At 34.4% G+C, this 17,235-nt stretch overlaps 1 protein-coding gene across 8 annotated transcripts in view; it reads right to left on the bottom strand.

The window, feature by feature from the left end:
* Positions 1-17,235, bottom strand: part of LRRC7 (leucine rich repeat containing 7) — a 550,975-nt gene that overhangs the window by 130,326 nt on the left and 403,414 nt on the right. For all 8 annotated transcript variants that reach the window (XR_008294946.1, XM_053214212.1, XM_027058879.2 and 5 more), the window contains 2 exons: positions 12,345-12,489; positions 7,204-7,276 (listed from right to left, as the gene is read on the bottom strand). Coding sequence is in view for 7 of the 8 variants with exons in the window: in XM_053214212.1 (XP_053070187.1) it covers positions 7,204-7,276; positions 12,345-12,489 (218 nt within the window). In the remaining variant the exon portion in view is untranslated. The remainder of the gene's footprint in view (positions 1-7,203; positions 7,277-12,344; positions 12,490-17,235) is intronic.

The raw sequence follows: 17,235 nt of genomic DNA, 5'->3' as shown, positions 1-17,235 counted from the left end.
AGGTACAATGAAGGAGATTAAATATTCTCAAAACATGATCTCAGACCTTAAGGAACCTATATTCCAGTTGGTAGGACGTGGCAAAATAATGGAAAAGTTTAAATCATGATACAAAAGATAAATAAAGAACTTATATAACAAATGAAAAAATATCACAAGTTAAGAGTGTTCTCTACCTTATATATATAGTTCCCAAAACTTATCTGTCCATGAAACTTATCTTTGTGTCATACCTATTAAAATTCCCAATAATAACTGTTTTGAGTAATATAATTCAGAAAATGCTGGTCTACTTTGTAGGTGTACTAGAGCTTTTGATTTAGAAGAGGAAGCTGTAGCAGTCTGGGTGGGCAGAAGAAATAAGAATTAAGCTGTAAAAACAGTAAACGCATTTCTTGAATCCAAAACCCGGAAATGCAAATTAAATAAGTCAGTAATTTTTTACTTTATCAAACTATTTTTTGAAAACATTTATTGAATATGTGCACTTTCTATTTATTAATACATTTAATCCTCACAACATTCTTATGAGGTAGGCATTATTATTATGATTTCTATTTATAAGGAGGAATCTAAGGCTTTGTTGCCCAATAACGAATCAAAGAGCCTGGTTTTGAACCCAGAAGGTCTGGCTCCAGAACCAAAGCTATCAACACTATGGTAAACTTCCTCTCTAAGGCAGCTTCATTTTAAACTGGCACTTCAGGTAATTCTGATGCAGGCACAACAGATTCAGGTTTGAGAAGATAGCTGATAACTGTAAGCTGAATCTAGATAGTTGTTCTCAAACTTTAGCATATCATAATCCCCTAAAGGTCTTGTTTACACAGAGATTGAGGGCACAACACCCAAAGTTTCTTATTCAGTAGACCTGGGTTTGTCTCAGAATGTGCATTTCTAACAAATTCCCAGTTGAAGCTGATGCTGCTGATCAGACAACCACATGTTGAAAACCACCAGTTTAGACCATGTAAAAACTTGAATATTTATGTAAATGGATTTCAGTTTCATCCAGTGAAGTGTGCATGTGTGTGTGTGTGTGTTTTGTCTTTAATTAAAAAAATTTTTTTTAACATTTATTTATTTTTGAGACAGAGAGAGAGCAAGAGTGGGGGAGGGGCAGAGAGAGAGAGACACAAAATCTTAAACAGGCTCCAGGCTCTGAGCTGTCAGCACAGAGCCCGATGTGGGGAACAAATTCACAGACCATGAGATCATGACCTGAACTGAAGTCAGATGCTCAACTGACTGAGCTACCCAGGTGCCCCTGTCTTTAATTTTTTGACTAGAATAACATTACATAATGGAAAAGTCAAGAACTACAGAGTATTTGATAAAATCAAGTCTCCTTATTTTTCTCTATTCACCAGCTCCCGCATTATCCTCCCCAAACTGGTGTACATTTCTAGTTTCTTATGTATCCATCTATGAAACAGGAAAACAGAAGGAAGAATGTTTTTAGTGTTCAGGTACCTAGAATAAAGCTCACTTATTTTCTTGTGATAACAGTATAGTAAATAGACTACTGGAATTTACTATCTGGGGTATTGATATCATATAAGCTAAACATCGGGATCAAAGAACTAGAGAATTTTAGATGCAGGTAGAAATTATAAGTGAGGAAACTAAGCCACAGAAAGGTTAAATAACTTGTCCAAGTTCACACAGTAAGTGGCATAGCCAATATTCACATCCACGATGTTTGACTCCACAGGCAGTGCTCCTTGCACTATCCCTTAGGAATCTGAGGCCCATCAAGAAGAAAGGTCTTACTCAGCTTTGCTAAGTTACATAGATTGTCTGGTTTCTAGTCCAGAAATATTTGTTTGACCATACACTGTGAGGGAATGACATTTTAAAATTTCCATTCACATTTTTGAGTTTTTATTGCGTTTTTTTAATTGTTAAAAACGTTTATTGATTTTTGAGAGAGAGAGAGAGAGCACACACAGTGGGGGAAGGGCAGAGAGAGAAGAAGACACAGAATCTGAAGCAGGCTCCAGCCTCTGAGCTGTCAGCACAGAGCCTGACACGGAGCTCAAACCCACAAACTGTGAGATCATGACCTGAGCCAAAGTTGGAAGCTCAGCCAACTGAACCACCAAGGCACCCCAACTTTTTATGACTTTTGACCAAGACAATGGAGCTAAGAAAGAGAGGGCTTAGTATGCAGTTTTTCTTACTATGGAAAATCCTTTGCCTCTACAGCAGTGTGACCCATTAAATTACCAAATACTATGAAATGTAGGATACAATTATCATATATAATATTAAGAGGCATCATCGGTCAATTGACAGCTTAGCTATGAAATCTATTGACTTCTCTCAGCCTCAGTCTCTAATTGTTGATGGGAAGATAATAATATACATAGAATGGTGTTAATGGGGACTTTAACTAAATAAGAATTGGGGTAAAGCACAAAACATGGTATCTGGTGCCATGTGAGTAAAAAAAAGTTATTTATTATTATTTTCATTGTATATTTGACTCTTCGAGTGGAACTCCTGGAACTCCTGTACCTGGAACTCCTAGGTACAGTTTAATGTTGGACAACAAAAATAATCAATTTTACAAGTCATTTCACTCAAAAGTCATGGAATCTTTTTCAACTGTGAAAAATGTTGAAAGATTAATTCTTCCAGCACTTTTTACTAGTTGGACTATTAAAAATGACCAAAGAGGAGCACTTAGGTGGCTCAGTTGGCTGAGTGTCCAACTCTCGATTTCAGTTCAGGTCGTGATCCCAGGGTCGTGGGACTGAGCCCCATGTCAGGTCCACCCGCACTGAGCATGGAGACTGCTTGAGATTCTCACTCTCTCCCCATGTGCCCTTTCCCCCACTAGCATGCTTTCTCCCTCTCTAAAATAAAAATAAAAATAAAAATGAACAAAGATAAGTCTAACATATTGAAACATTCTAAGTGTAGAATGAGATTAACACTACAGCTGGTCATAACATTTCCAGGATTTTGGAGAGTTCCAGGTAGAATGTTTAATAATAAACTGCTGACTATTCTTTTCACAAAACACTTTTTGCATGTGATCTGGGATGCCATTAAATACCATCATAATCAAATTTCACCTCTAGCCTTTGCACTGAACCTCTGATGTATCAATTCTGAATTCCCTAAGAAAAATAAAACTATTATTATTATTGCTATTGTTATTATTTTTATTTCATACAGATTGCTTATTAAAGTATATTATAAAATTTTAGATATATATTTTTTGCCATACATGCAAATTCAAATTATACATATGCAAGTGCTACATTGAAGTGAGAATATAAGTTAGAAAATGGTCTTGTAATTTTACTATACAAACCATGATGTGATATAAAACAGATACCTTCAAACTTGTTGGTCTTTATAGTCTTAAAAATTATTGATAACCCTAAAGACTTGCGTTTATACTTTTTATATCTATTGGTATCTACTATATAATAAATTAAAACAAGAATTTTAAAAATAATTATTATGTAAAATAATAATAAACCTATAACATGTTAAGATAAATAACATATTTTTATTCAAAGTAATGATATTTTTCTAAACAAAAACATTTAGTGAAAAAGGTAACATTGTTTTTATTTTTGCAAATCTCTTCAATGTTGGGTTTAATAGATGATATTAGATTCTCCTATCTGCTTATGTATTCAATTTGTTGTGATATATTGTTTTGACTGAGTTGTGCATAAAAACATCCAGCCTCACACACATGCATAGTTGGAAAAGGGAGGAGTATTTCAATAGTCTTTTTGGATAATTGTGATTATTCTTTGATACTACACCAAAACTCGCCAAGTGGCTGTTTTTTAGGGGATAACTGCAATGTAGAATCTGAAACTATATCAATGAACTTTTCTTATTCTTCATACCAATACATTAAACTCAACTGGCCTATTATGCATTTTGAATGGGTCTTTTACTCATGCCCGATCTTGTAACTCATGCGTTGGTTATTTGGAAAGCGTTGCTTCACTGAGTTGCACAGGTTTTCCAGATGTTGACACATTTCATAATACACTATCAACAAATTATGTTAATTTATATCATACTAGTCTTATCAGAAAAGCCTATAAGTATTGGGAAGCTGTCAAGCTCACAGTGGCAGATAGGAATTTTCCAAAATTCCAATTTTTGCTTGACAGCTCAAATTTTATTGTCAGTCACAAATTCTGTCAGTTGTTTTCCTTGAAGTGATGAGCTCACTTTGTTCATTTTTGACAAAATGTCTGGCAAAAACCCAAGTTTAAATAACCAGTTTGTCAGTCATTCTCCTTTTTGTTGAAGACTATGTCTTAGGTTCACAGCAAAAGTGAATAGAAGGTATAGAGATTTCCCACACACTTCCCAGTGGCTTCTTTTTGTTTGTTTGTTTTTTCACCTTTTTTTTTTTCAGTCCATGTCTCTAATACTTTCTTTTTATTTTCCTTGAAACAATAATCAAATTAAGATAATGACACTTAAAATAACTAAAAAAAAATGAGCTTCTATGATAAAATTCTTAACCTTTATCCCTCTAAACCAGTAATCAACTTCTGAGTTAAATAGGCCCATTTATCTTTGATGAATATTTTTTCATACCTTCAAAGGCAAATAATTATTAATTTTTAAAAATTAAAATGCTTAAAAGAAGACTAAGTATGGAAATAACCTAGCATCCATATTCACAGCTAATCTAGCATCCGAATTCACACCAAATTTACGCCAAAAGTTGCATACTAAAAAAGCAACTTTTCTTTGTGTATTTTTAGATTATCCACCCTTTTTAATTTGTCTTCACAGAGCTAGGGTAATTAATTTATATATTTATATAAAATTATGTGAACATGAGTGGTAAAATATCAAGCATGATCTTGGTAGGCGTAAATGGAGTTGAATTCAGTTTCTCCTGAGTATTGACCTAAAGAAGAAAATTAGTGCCTAAGAATATAATTATATAGGAAGAGTTGTTTTTTTTTTAAAGCATCAGGCTGATAAAGATGATTACTTTTGTGTACCCCAAAGGAAAGTTAATTTCTCTCTATATTGGAGACAATGTGAATAAATGCAGAGAGAAATACATTGCATGGTATTAACATTAAAATATTAAAAATAGATGAGATTTTTAAAAATAGCTGAAATTTTCACTACTTTCTAAAGTTTGGATATTGGTATTTGAATTTAGTCATTGTTCTACTCTTGGATTTTCCATATCCATTTTCCATATCCATTTTCCATATCAGTGGTTACTTGCCAACTTGGGGTGAGGAGGGGAGACAGAGAGAAAAGGGGACAAGAAACGTTTGGGATTGAAGAATATGTTTATCATCTTGATTGTGGTGATGGTTTCATGGCTTTCGATCTATTTCAAAACCTATCATATTGTAGATTTTAAATATGTGCAGTTTATTACATGTCAATTACACACATTAAATATTACTTTAAAAAAATTAATGTTTAGTTTTTTGAGAGAGAGAGATCAAACAGGGGAGGGGCAGAGAGAGAGGGAGAGACAGGCTGGAGCAGGCTCTAGGCTTTGAGTTGTCAGCACAGAGCCTGATGTAGGGCTTGAACTTACAAGCCATGAGTTCATGACCTGAACTGAAGTCAGATGCTTAACTGACTGAACCACCCAGGTGCCCCAAATCTCACTTTAAAAAATGGCCACTCTTCCCTCACTCCCCAAATATACCCAAATCTGTTAAATTATGGATTTCTGTAATTCTTCATTCTGATGTGTGAGGCAAGATTCTTATACAATGAACTTACATAATTTTAGAATGAAGAGAGCCTATCAATTCCTCACTTCACACAAGTTATAAACAAAAGCATTTTCAGTGAAACATTGATAACAATACATATTTCTTAAAGAATCGTGAACCAAATGTTAATGGCAACATAAAATTAGGAAGAGATTGCTCTCAAATAAATGGAATATATTTTATCCTTAAAAGGCAATTATGAGGCCATCATCTTGAAGCTTTCAAAAATGCAAGCTAATAGTATAATGCTAGATGAAAAAAGTCAGAAAAAGACAAATACCATATGATTTCACTTGTGTGGAATTTAATAAGCAAGAAAAAAAAAAGCAAGCAAAGGAAAAAAGAGAGAGAGAGAGACAGAGAGACAGAGAAACTAAGAACCAGATTCTTAACTATAGAGAACACACTGATGGTAACCAGAGGGTAGAAGGGTGGGGAGATGGCTGAAATAGGTGATGGGGATTTAAAGAGCGCATTTGTGTGATGATTGCTGGGAGATGTATGGAATTGCTGAATCACTATATTGTACACCTGAAACGAATATAGCACTGTATGTCAACTATACTGGAATTGAAATAAAAACTGAATTAAAAAAATCAAGAATAACCACATTAAAATTTGTAATAAAAATTTAAGAGAAATGCAATATAATTTACTACAAACTATAAAAATTCAATTGAACAAGCTCTGCACTTCCATTTGATTATTTAGTATTTCATATTTATTTTTTCTTTCTTTATATTTTCTTTCAAATTTTTATTTAAAATCTAAGTGTTGAATCACTAAATTCTACTCCTGAGGTAGAATATTGTTCTAGATTTTAGTGATTCATCACTTACTTATAACACCTGGTGCTCAACACAAGTGCCTTCCTTAATACCCATCACCCATTAGTATTTAATATTTAATGCTAGCATTGAAATAATAAAATTGGCATATGCCATTTAAAAAATGCATGTTAAACAGGTGTTTATCTCTTTAGCTTCTAAAAATACATTGAACTTCTATAAATATCAATTGGTAATATAACTTTATTATATTATTATAAGTAACCTTTACAGTACTATTATATGGCACTATTGCTATAAAACAATTACTAATATAATATATAAATCATTTATAGTGTAATGGTAATATAGACTACAGAGTTTATACAAATTGATTTGATTTTGTAAGACATATCCAAGTGAATTTAGAGCTTCTACTCAAGTCAAAAACATCAAGCTAATAGTATCTGGGAAATTATAGGCAATAACATAATTGAAGATCTAGGTAATCCCTTTGCTTAAGAAAAAGTCATAGTTATTTCTTGTGATATTATATAGTTAAATGTCAATGCAATGTTCAGATATAAAAGTAAATTAAGATAGTAGAAAATGTTTTGAAGTAAAAAATCTAACATATCGTTTTGTTTCTGGCTTAGAGGGGCTGACTGGTATGAAACTTTGGCACTTACTTTCCGATTGTATTGGGTAGTATTGTAAGTTGATTGTCATCTACTTTGAGAGTAGTTAGTTTTTTCAAAAGACCTAAAACAGAGAAGAAGTTTTATTAATACATAAGAACAGATCTCTAACAGAAAATACAATATGAAAGAAAAGGAATCACTTGTGAGGAATATTTGTCATGCCAATAGGTTGCACTCTGTTCATATAAACCTACAAATAAACCTACAAATTTGCATGTGCTCTAGTTTTGACTGTCCAGTTGAAAAAACTTTACCTACATCAGTGGGAGTTCAAGTACATCAAAGCAGACAAATAAACAAAATGTAGGGCTCCATAGAAACTTAAGTTGACAGCAATACTACCACATTTCCCTTATCTATTTTGCTGCAAATGGACCAGATGAAAAATTTTAAGCCAGCTGTGATTTAATGTATAATTAATTCACAAGCACTAAAAAATAACATTTTTTATTTGTGATACAAATTAAAAACAAATCTGAATTAAGCCTAATGATCAACAAATGGGCACTGAGGTATTGTGATGCAGTGATTATAATTATGGACTTGGAAAATTACAACATATGACCTCATACTCTTTTTGTTACCATAAATCCTTGAACTTGGATCAGCAGAAAGTACACAAACTTGCAATTTTAATATACCGAGTAGAAGTGGCCAAGAATTGAAGTTTCAACTATTTATATTTCACTGTCGGATTTATGCCTTTCATACCCTTACTGCCTACTCTATTCCCAGGATTCTAAGGAGTAATAGCCACAGAGTAATTGAAGTACAGCTTCCTTTACCCAGCCATAATTTAATCTTTGGTATCAATATGGCTTAAATAGCCAAAGTCCAAGGGCAAAGCATGGTTAATTTTTGTTTTACATTGGAAATATGCATATAAGCTGTAGGCTACTTGTTTTGCAGAAAACTAGTTTTGATGGATATGGTAGGTTCCATGGTAAAATGTGTTTGGGAATTACTAAATTAAACAACATTAAACATATTTCTTAAATGAAGTTTTCCTAGGAGCTTTTAATATATTAATGTAGCAATGTGACTCTCCAAAGTTATTGCAGAATGCGTGTTAAGTGTGCAGGGTCTTGTTCAGCTAGTGTTTGATGAATGTGCTTTGAAAAGCATCGCTGTAGATCATGCCCATCCACCTCAAATATTCTGAGGATTCCTTAAAAGCATAAAGTCAGAATATATTTGAAATAAAAACCAATTATTACACTTAAAATTGCAGTACCCTCAGTTACATATTCTGTAGAAGCACTCAGAATCTCTAGTGAAGAGAAAGGGTCTCATTGTCAAACTGCTGTGAGAAAATATCTACAAAATATCAAAACTTAATACATCAGCTTGTGCCCCCAGGATACACTGCTGAAGATAGCAGCACCTGGGAAAGACGACAATTCTCACTGGGGTAATTTGTCTCTGAAGTTTGCACACCCACTGCCATATTTATCTATGTTTAAAGGGTGAGTGAATCACTTCAGCTTCTCTAGTGTGTATGTAAAAAATGTCAACCTTGGAAATATGAAAGAACTCCTAAGCTTGTTCATCAACTGTGAAAAGAAAACAGGGGACGATGAATTACAGCTAAATTTTTTATGACTTGGTAGCCCTAATCAAATGACTGCACCTGCCCACCAATGGAGCTAGAAGGTGGTTGACAGTCTCCATCACTTGACTGGGTCATAAGAAGTTTTGAGCTGGGTCACAAATGGCTGTGCAAACACCATGAAACCAGGTTGCAAGGTATCCTTTAAGAGAATGACAGTACTTAAGTCTAAAAGTAGTGGTGAAAAATCTTGAAGCATGTTAGGGACTAAAACCAAAAGGTTGATGCAACAAAGTTTTTCGAAGAATGGAGTAGAGGCTCTGACAGCTGATAGAAGCTTCTGCAGCTTTAAAGGTGGAAGCAAGTTAGGTCTCTTTGCTTAGTTCCATGTCTGTGGATTTAAAGGAATCTCACTCATTTGTGATGTGGCAACTTTGTCACTCACATATTCTATCTAAGAGGATGCTCTTTGGACAGATTCTGGAGCTTCTATAGGAATATGGTTGTCTGTAGAGCAGAAATAGAGCATCAACCTTACCTTCATTGCTCATGACTTCCTCGGGCAGATAATTCCTTTACTGCATTTCTATATCATATCTTCTTGGGCTTTCTTCTTCTACTCTACAGGAATCAAAGGCATTCTATCTTGTTCCTTCCCTCTATTTGGGTTTTTCCCTAATTCCCCACCTCTTTATCCTACACTCCCAACTAAGAAGTATTGAAGAGAAAGAAAGAGGAGGCCTTTTACTATGGTTTTAGCTACTTATATATAAATATATAATAAGCAGCAATGTTTTAAACATTAATATGATTTGTTATCAAAATAGCTAATATTTACACGACAGTTACAGATATGTAATAAAACTTTGAAAAACCAAATAGCTGTGTGCTCATCAAATCTGAGATTATAATAATTATCATATTATTATAATAGCTAATACAAGCACTTACTATGTGCCAGTTACTATCCTAAGCAATTCTATATATATGAATTCACTTATTGCTGAAAATAATCCCATGATGCAGGTACTACTACTGCCCCACTTAATAGATGAAGAAACTGAGCGCAGAAAGATTAAGTAGCTGGTCTAAGGTCACAAAGCTAGTAAGATAGAAAAGCCAGAATTTGAACTCAGGTAACTTGACTATGAAGTCTGTGTCCTTAACCATTAAGTAAAAAAGATAAATTATTTTGGAAAGTAAAAAAAAAATTAATTAAAGCTCTTTCTAGAGGAGCAAAAGAGCCCCCTTCATTTTCCCTGGAACCAGACAAGGAAAGGGATTCAGCATGCAGGGGTTGTTGAGTAAATCACTCCATTCAAATACCTCATGGCTGTAGAACTAAAATAGATGTGAAGGAAGTAAAGATTTAAATTTTAGTTGCTATTTTCCTTTATTGGTACTATGGAATTTCTTATCTTTTGTTCTTTTAAATGTTGGTAGCCCCATAATGTCAAAATAAAGAAGACAAGATGCAATTTCCCATCAGAATCAATCCCAATCAGAATCTATGAATTCTTTTAGGGCCTGAGGACACAGCTCTCAGTCTCCTATCTCAGTTACTTCTCTTGATCAAGAAGGGGATTTTTGGAGGGAAGTCAGCTATTGTACGTGTATAATCAGGGACTCTGGCAACTCTGCAGATGCATAAATGTAATCTTCCCTGAAAGGTCAATAGAGTTTAAAGATCTTGTCTGAGGCGTAAGCTACTATAACAAAGTTACTTTCCTAATTTGAGAACCATTCAGATTCTTAATTAAGGTATTAAAATACATAGTATCACCTGTCTATCCTAGTTGGCTTTATGTCAGCCAAGCATCCAATCTGATGTTTTCTATCACTTATCCATGCTATCTTCCCCAGACCAGAAAGCTACTTTCCTGGTCTTCTTTCTTAAAGGAAGATATTTTAAACAAATAATTATATCATCTTTTGTTTTACTATGTGCCATTTTTATTTCCAGGATTTCTAATTTTTTTTTAAAAACCACCTATTCTTAGTAAGAGTTCTTATTTTTGTTTTATTAGTTATTATTTTTATGAATGTCATCCTAACTTTTGTGTATTTGACAATCTACACATACTTAAAAATCATTTTTTACATTTCTTGGTGACTTCGGTTTCTCCTGGGTAAATTTTCCTATTTGTTTGAGTTTTGGTTGTGGTTATAACATTAGTTTTCCTTTAAAATTTTCATTTGCATGCTCATTTGTGAAAGTGAATGTTTTCTCTTTACCGATGCTCACCCCTCCCTGCCTGATAGTTTTGTAGTTACCTCCCCTGACTCCCAGGTTTCTGGAGTGGGAGTATAAGGCATGTATTTTGACTAGGTGATTATCTTGACTAGATGATCATCGCTGTCATCTTAAAGGATGCTCTTTTTAACCATTACACTTCCTCACTTTCTACAACATAAAAGAGTATTTTCTAAACTTATCTAATTATAAGTTTCATCTAGGATGTTTAATAAAAACAAATTAGAGGGCCTACCACAAACTTACTGAATCAGAATTTTCAGAGAAACTGCCTGGAAATGTGTAAGTGCCTAATAAAACTGTCAGATAAGTCTTACAATGGAATGAGTTGGAAAAATACTGTTATAGTACAGTATGTGATTATATAAATCAAAAAGTTATTAAATCTAGACAGAAAGAAATTCTAGCCTGTTTTTCAAAACTAGTATCCTCTATTAGCTTGAAGGAATATGAAAATGGAAGCAATCAAATAGTGAAGAAAAATTTGGAAAACTGCTTTATCTTCTAGCTTCCTTCTAATTAGAGTACCTAGGTGTAACTTAATTTTCAGAAGCTTTAATAAGTTCAAGAATATATGACACATTGTATTCAAAGAGTGTTTAAAAACTAAAACCCAAAGTTAGGTAATTTGCTGATTATCCTCCTAAGTCCTCTCATAAATAATAGTAAGATATGTACACAAAACAGTTTACTTATTATTAAATTAGATTCTTTAGTTACCTTACTCATATAAAAATTTGTAACAAAAATGGATTGGGTGCTTGATAAATACCAACAGACATTCTCTGCTGTCATGAATCTTAACAGCATATAAAAGAAAATACATCTTTTTTTAAATAATAGAACTACAAAGAGATTTTATATTTATTATATATTTATGTTATTTTCAGATTATAGCAGTGTTATAACAGTATTGAAAATAGGATATAGCAACACTCTGTGGATAGAAGCTATTGCAATTTTATGGTGATAAAAGATGATATACATGGTTATCAAATTACTCTAAATCTAAGAAATCTACTTTTTACAGTAACATTTTACAACTTAAAAGATTTGAATTGAAAAATATATCAATTTGGTAGGATCATGTATTTTAATAGTAGAGCCTTCTTGAGTTTGACAATTATTTACCATTTCATTTTAAGATATTGGTAAAATAGTATTATACCAGTAATAATGAGCTTTGAATAATGAAGTTTGTAATTCATTATTATCAGTCAGGCTAACAGTATATTCCCTATATCTACTGATAAACTAAGACTACGCCAAAAAAGAAAGTTTCATATATTTCATATAAACATTCATGACACAATAGAATATTCTTACCTATAGAGTCGGGCAACTGTTGCAACATATTGGATGACAGTAAGAGGTCCTCAAGGGCTTCACATCCAGAAATTTCCATGTCAACCGTTTCTATTCTGTTTTTTGACATATCCAGGTATACCAACATCTTTAACTTCCCTATAGACTTGATAACATTGCGTAAACTCAGGATTAGTTGAGAAACTTTCACAAGACATTTGAAAGTTGTAAAAACCACAATACTGTAAAACTGATTTTAAAAGCAACTACAACAATAATATGTGTTGGTAAGAATGTTGAGAAATTATAATCCTTGTACATTGCTAGCAGGAATTTAAAATTGTGCAGCCACTTTGAAAAACAGTTTGGCCATACCTCAAAATGTTATACATAGAGTTTCCATATCACCCAGCAGTCCCTAGGTGTATACTCCAGGATGCAATATATGTCCACACAAAAACACAAACTTTAAAGCAGTATTATTCACAAGAGCCAAAAAATGGAAACAACCTAAATGCCTATCAGTTGATGAATGGATAAACAGCATGTGTTATATCCATATGTTGTACTATTATTTTGCAATACATGCAAATATATATTACAAAATGGATGAACCTTGAAAATATATATTTTCACTGGCAGTGAAAAATGCCAGTAATAAAAAAAAACAGCTGTTGCATGATTCTATTTGTATGAAATGTCCAGAATAGGCAAATCTATAGAGATGGAGAGTAGATTAGGGTTTCTAGAGGTTGGGGGTAAGGGGACATGGGAATGACTGCTAATGGCTTCAGGGATTTCTTTGAGATAGTGCAAATGTTCTAAAATTAGATTGTGGTGATGGCTACTCAACCTGTGAGTATTCTAAAAGCCATGGAATTGTATATTATAAATGGGTGAATTTTATGGTATGTGAATTATATCTCAGTACAACAGTTAAAACAAAACACAACCATCTCAAAGTTGTCACTGAATTAAATAAATTAATTAATAATAAAAAATAAATAACAATTGTCACCCAAACAGCATATGTTGACATATTGATTCTTACACTTTCAAATGCATAAGAAAGGGTTTAAATCCTACCAGATTCAGTATTCTGTTAGTCAACAGTTCTTTTTGAGAGTCTACTATGTAACAGGGCTTGTGTTATACATGGAGACCAATCATGAATAAGTCAACTAAGTATGAGGAGAGACTTTTCATGATACAGACAAAATCTGTATCCTTATGGAGCTCACAGTAGTGGAGGAAACTGTCAAACAAATAATTACAATACCCTATAATATATGCAATTAAAAAAACATGTAGAGAATGTCATAGAAGCACAGGGCTGCAAACTGCCTGGAAGACACAGCTTGGCAAGAAAAGGAGAACATGCACCTAAAAGAGAAAATGACGTATACTGTTCATAGTAAAATGTGAAAAATCATGGCATGTTTGAGGAAGAGTGGGACATTTGATTTATAAGATTATAAGAAGACATGTGTTAAAAGGCCTTACATATTATATGAGGAGATGTAAATTCTACCTTTTAAGGAAGGAAAGCTATTCAAGAGGTTTTTGTTTGTTGGTTTTGTTTTGTTGAAAGAGAGAGCATGCATGTGTGCCCCAGCGTGCCTGTGAACACAGTGGGAGTAGGGGAGGAGCACAGACAGAGGGGAGAGAAAGAATCCCAAGCAGAATCTGTTCTGTCAGCACAGAGCCCAATGAGTGGCTCAACACCAGGAACCACGAGATCATGACCTGAGCCGAAATCAAAAGTTGGACCCTTAACCGAGTGAGGCATCCAGGTGTCTGTATTCAAGGTTTTTAAGACAAAGCATGACATGATTAGATTTGTGCTTTAAAAATCCAGCTTCAGGGAACTACAAAGGAGAGATTCTTTGATGAGAGTTGCAAAGACCCATCACAAGGATCTGGAAACAGTTTTTTTTTTTAAGTTTATTTATTTATTTTGAGACAGAGAAAGATAGTGTGCAAGCAGGGGAGGGCAGAGAGGGAGAGAGAATCCCAAAAAGAGTCTTCACTGACAGCCTGATGACAGGCTTGAACTCACAAACCATGAGATCATAACCTGAGCCAAAGTCGGACACTTAACTAACTGAGCCACTCAAGTGCCCCTAGAAACAATTTAGCTGAGGAGATAAGGGCCTGAATTAAGGCAGCGGAAGTGAGGAAGAAGAAGGGATGGGCTCAAAAAAAAAATCAGAAGTGGAATAATTAAACTAGTAACTAGTTGCTGAGGACAGGGAAGGAACAAAGTCATACTGTGAACAGGAGTAACAGGGACCGCTTAGCTGGGACATGGAGCACAGGAGTCAGGACAAGATAAAAGTCCTCATTTTCAGTTTCTTTCAGGGCATATTTTGCAAATAAATACCCTACACATAACTATGTTCAGTGGATCATCTGTCTGTTTAATCCACCCGTATCCATTTTAATATATTGTCTCTATTTATTTGACAGAATATAAATAAAAAAATAAACTTATTACACACACAAGCACACACTTGGCACTGTGCCAAGTACTTTGGCTATATTATTTGATTTAATACTTCATATCTTTGCTTCTCAAAATGTGTTTTGCAGACCAGCAGCATTGGTACCACCTGGAAGCCTGTCAGGAACATACAGTCTTAGATCTCAGACGCACTCTGGACCTACTGAATCAGAATCTGCACTTCAACGCACAATGAAATTTAGTAATTAATGTCAAGGAGACATTAGAGACAAGGAGAAGTTTATGAGAGAGTGTTCTTAGGATCAATACCAGTGGGAAGACAGAGAGGAGAAAGGAGGCACGGCTAGGCAGATGAAGCAGCTGAGCTGGAATGAAATCTTGAGGAACTCCTTGGGTGGCCCTTTAAGAGTCACTGAGTTGGATTGCCTGGCAGTAGTAGGGTGAGTCTAAGTAAGGATGAGGAGCCAGGCCTTTATCCCTGGTCATTGGGTACAGGTCTCCCAGACTAGAGATGTGACCCTGGGTAAGGAGGTTCTTTTCAGCTGGAGCAAATCCTGAAGAAGGTGGAAAGCTGCAAACAGTATTCCCAGAAGCTTCAGGAATAGAGAGTAAGTTCTTCATTCCAGGAGGATGATTCATGACAGCAATTATTACAAATAACATTCCAAGGTTACCCCATTAATGAGGGGTGGAGCTAAAATTCAAATCACTTTTCTCAGATTACAGACCACAAAGCCTATTGATTATATCAGCAGTCACTGACCTCTAACTCCGTAATTAACCCAGCATATATCTCTAGGTCTGTGACCTCACGCCCCATGGAGGCACAGATTGTGCGAAGTCTTGGAATAGATGAATAGTTGCTAGGCTAGGAACTGAGTACTTTGGGTGAGTGAAGCCAGAGGGCTGAATTCTCCCTACACCTGGAAATATGTCACTTGGAAAAATACTGTCACTTTACTTATAGATTCCCACCCTAAGGAGCTATTATGATACCATAACCATTCTTCTTTTCTGGTGAGCAAGGAAGGAATGATGTGTGTGGGGGGGGGGCTCTTTTTTGTTCTTTCATCATGAGAAAATTTCTTTACTCTTTGAAGCCCCCTTCATTGTTATTTCCAGCACAACTCAATATTTTGGTGTGAAGTTTCTAAACATCATTTTTAGAAGCAAAACAACGCTTTGGTGTTTATTTTTGAGTCTTTCTAAACCCTCACTTTCAAACACCTTATAAAAGCAATAGTAGCCTGCGGTGATAAAGACCTTTGAAGTCTAATGTCTCAGAATCCTTGGGGATATTGAATGTTGCTCCAACATCTCTCGATACAGAGGGCTCTATAAGTGAGCAGTAGATAGTAAATGAAAAAAGTAAAAGCCATCACAAAAGAAGATACTGGAGTTTGTTTAAAAATAAATACTGATTCAATGCATTGTTTACTCACATTTTGGTTGATTGATCTTAGAGTGACAGTGAACAAGATAGCTATGTAGAAGACTAACTTCTGATCATTAGCTCCTTTCTTCTCTGATTTATGAAAAATGGAGTAGTAAAATGATAGCTCAGTCTTCCAAAAGTATTTTAAAAGTATGTTACTTTAATGTACAATGATACATGAACTAATAATAAGATGATCTTGCTTTTTTCCCTGGGTCTTATAACACTAAATATTTAGGATTAATCATTCTGTGAAACTGATAGACTGGCTAGTTTAAGGCTACATTCAAGATTAGACTCTCAAAGACACGTGTTTCTAGGTCCTTGCATAACAACTATTTGCCAGCACAGACATTCAGAAAGCCATGCCTCTTTATGGCAGGGAGGTGGGGGTATTCCCACAAGGAATAAAATAAAATATAAAAACGCAAGTGTACTAAAGTGAGAAATCTACGTAAAGCAGTATGTAAGAAAAATCTATTCTCACAACACTTATCTGTTCACAGACGGTTTCAATACTACTTTTCTATTTAGATAAAAAGTTTACTAAACAATATGAGGTCTGAATTGATTGTTAAGTTTGGATTTTGGAAATGTAATGACTATGAAAAATAAGATGAACCTAATTCTCATCTGTGCCCTTTGTTGATTCTCTAGCAGCAGGATTTTGGAGCTTGAGAATGAACAACAGCCCCTGGTGTTGGTTTGAATTACACTTCCACTATTTACTGGCTGCGTGACCTTGGGCCAGTTTCTTATTCTTTCTGTTTCAGTTTATCATCTGTAACATGGGGATAGTAGGAAACCCTACTTCATAGGCTTATTATAAGGACTCAAGGAGTATCTATTTGTAAAACATCTAGCATTTATCATGAGTTAGGCATTATCTAGGTGTTTTTGAATTAGTAAATATATTGAAGAAGCGGGTATAGACTTTTCTGATTAGACATACATTCTGATTTCTCAATCTCTGCACAGGGAATTGGTGAGTGTCTTCCCTGTGTTGCCCCAGG

Source organism: Acinonyx jubatus, chromosome C1, assembly GCF_027475565.1.
Source record: "Acinonyx jubatus isolate Ajub_Pintada_27869175 chromosome C1, VMU_Ajub_asm_v1.0, whole genome shotgun sequence".
NCBI classification, from domain to species: Eukaryota; Metazoa; Chordata; class Mammalia; order Carnivora; family Felidae; genus Acinonyx; species Acinonyx jubatus.
This window is presented reverse-complemented; position numbering and strand designations above follow the sequence as displayed.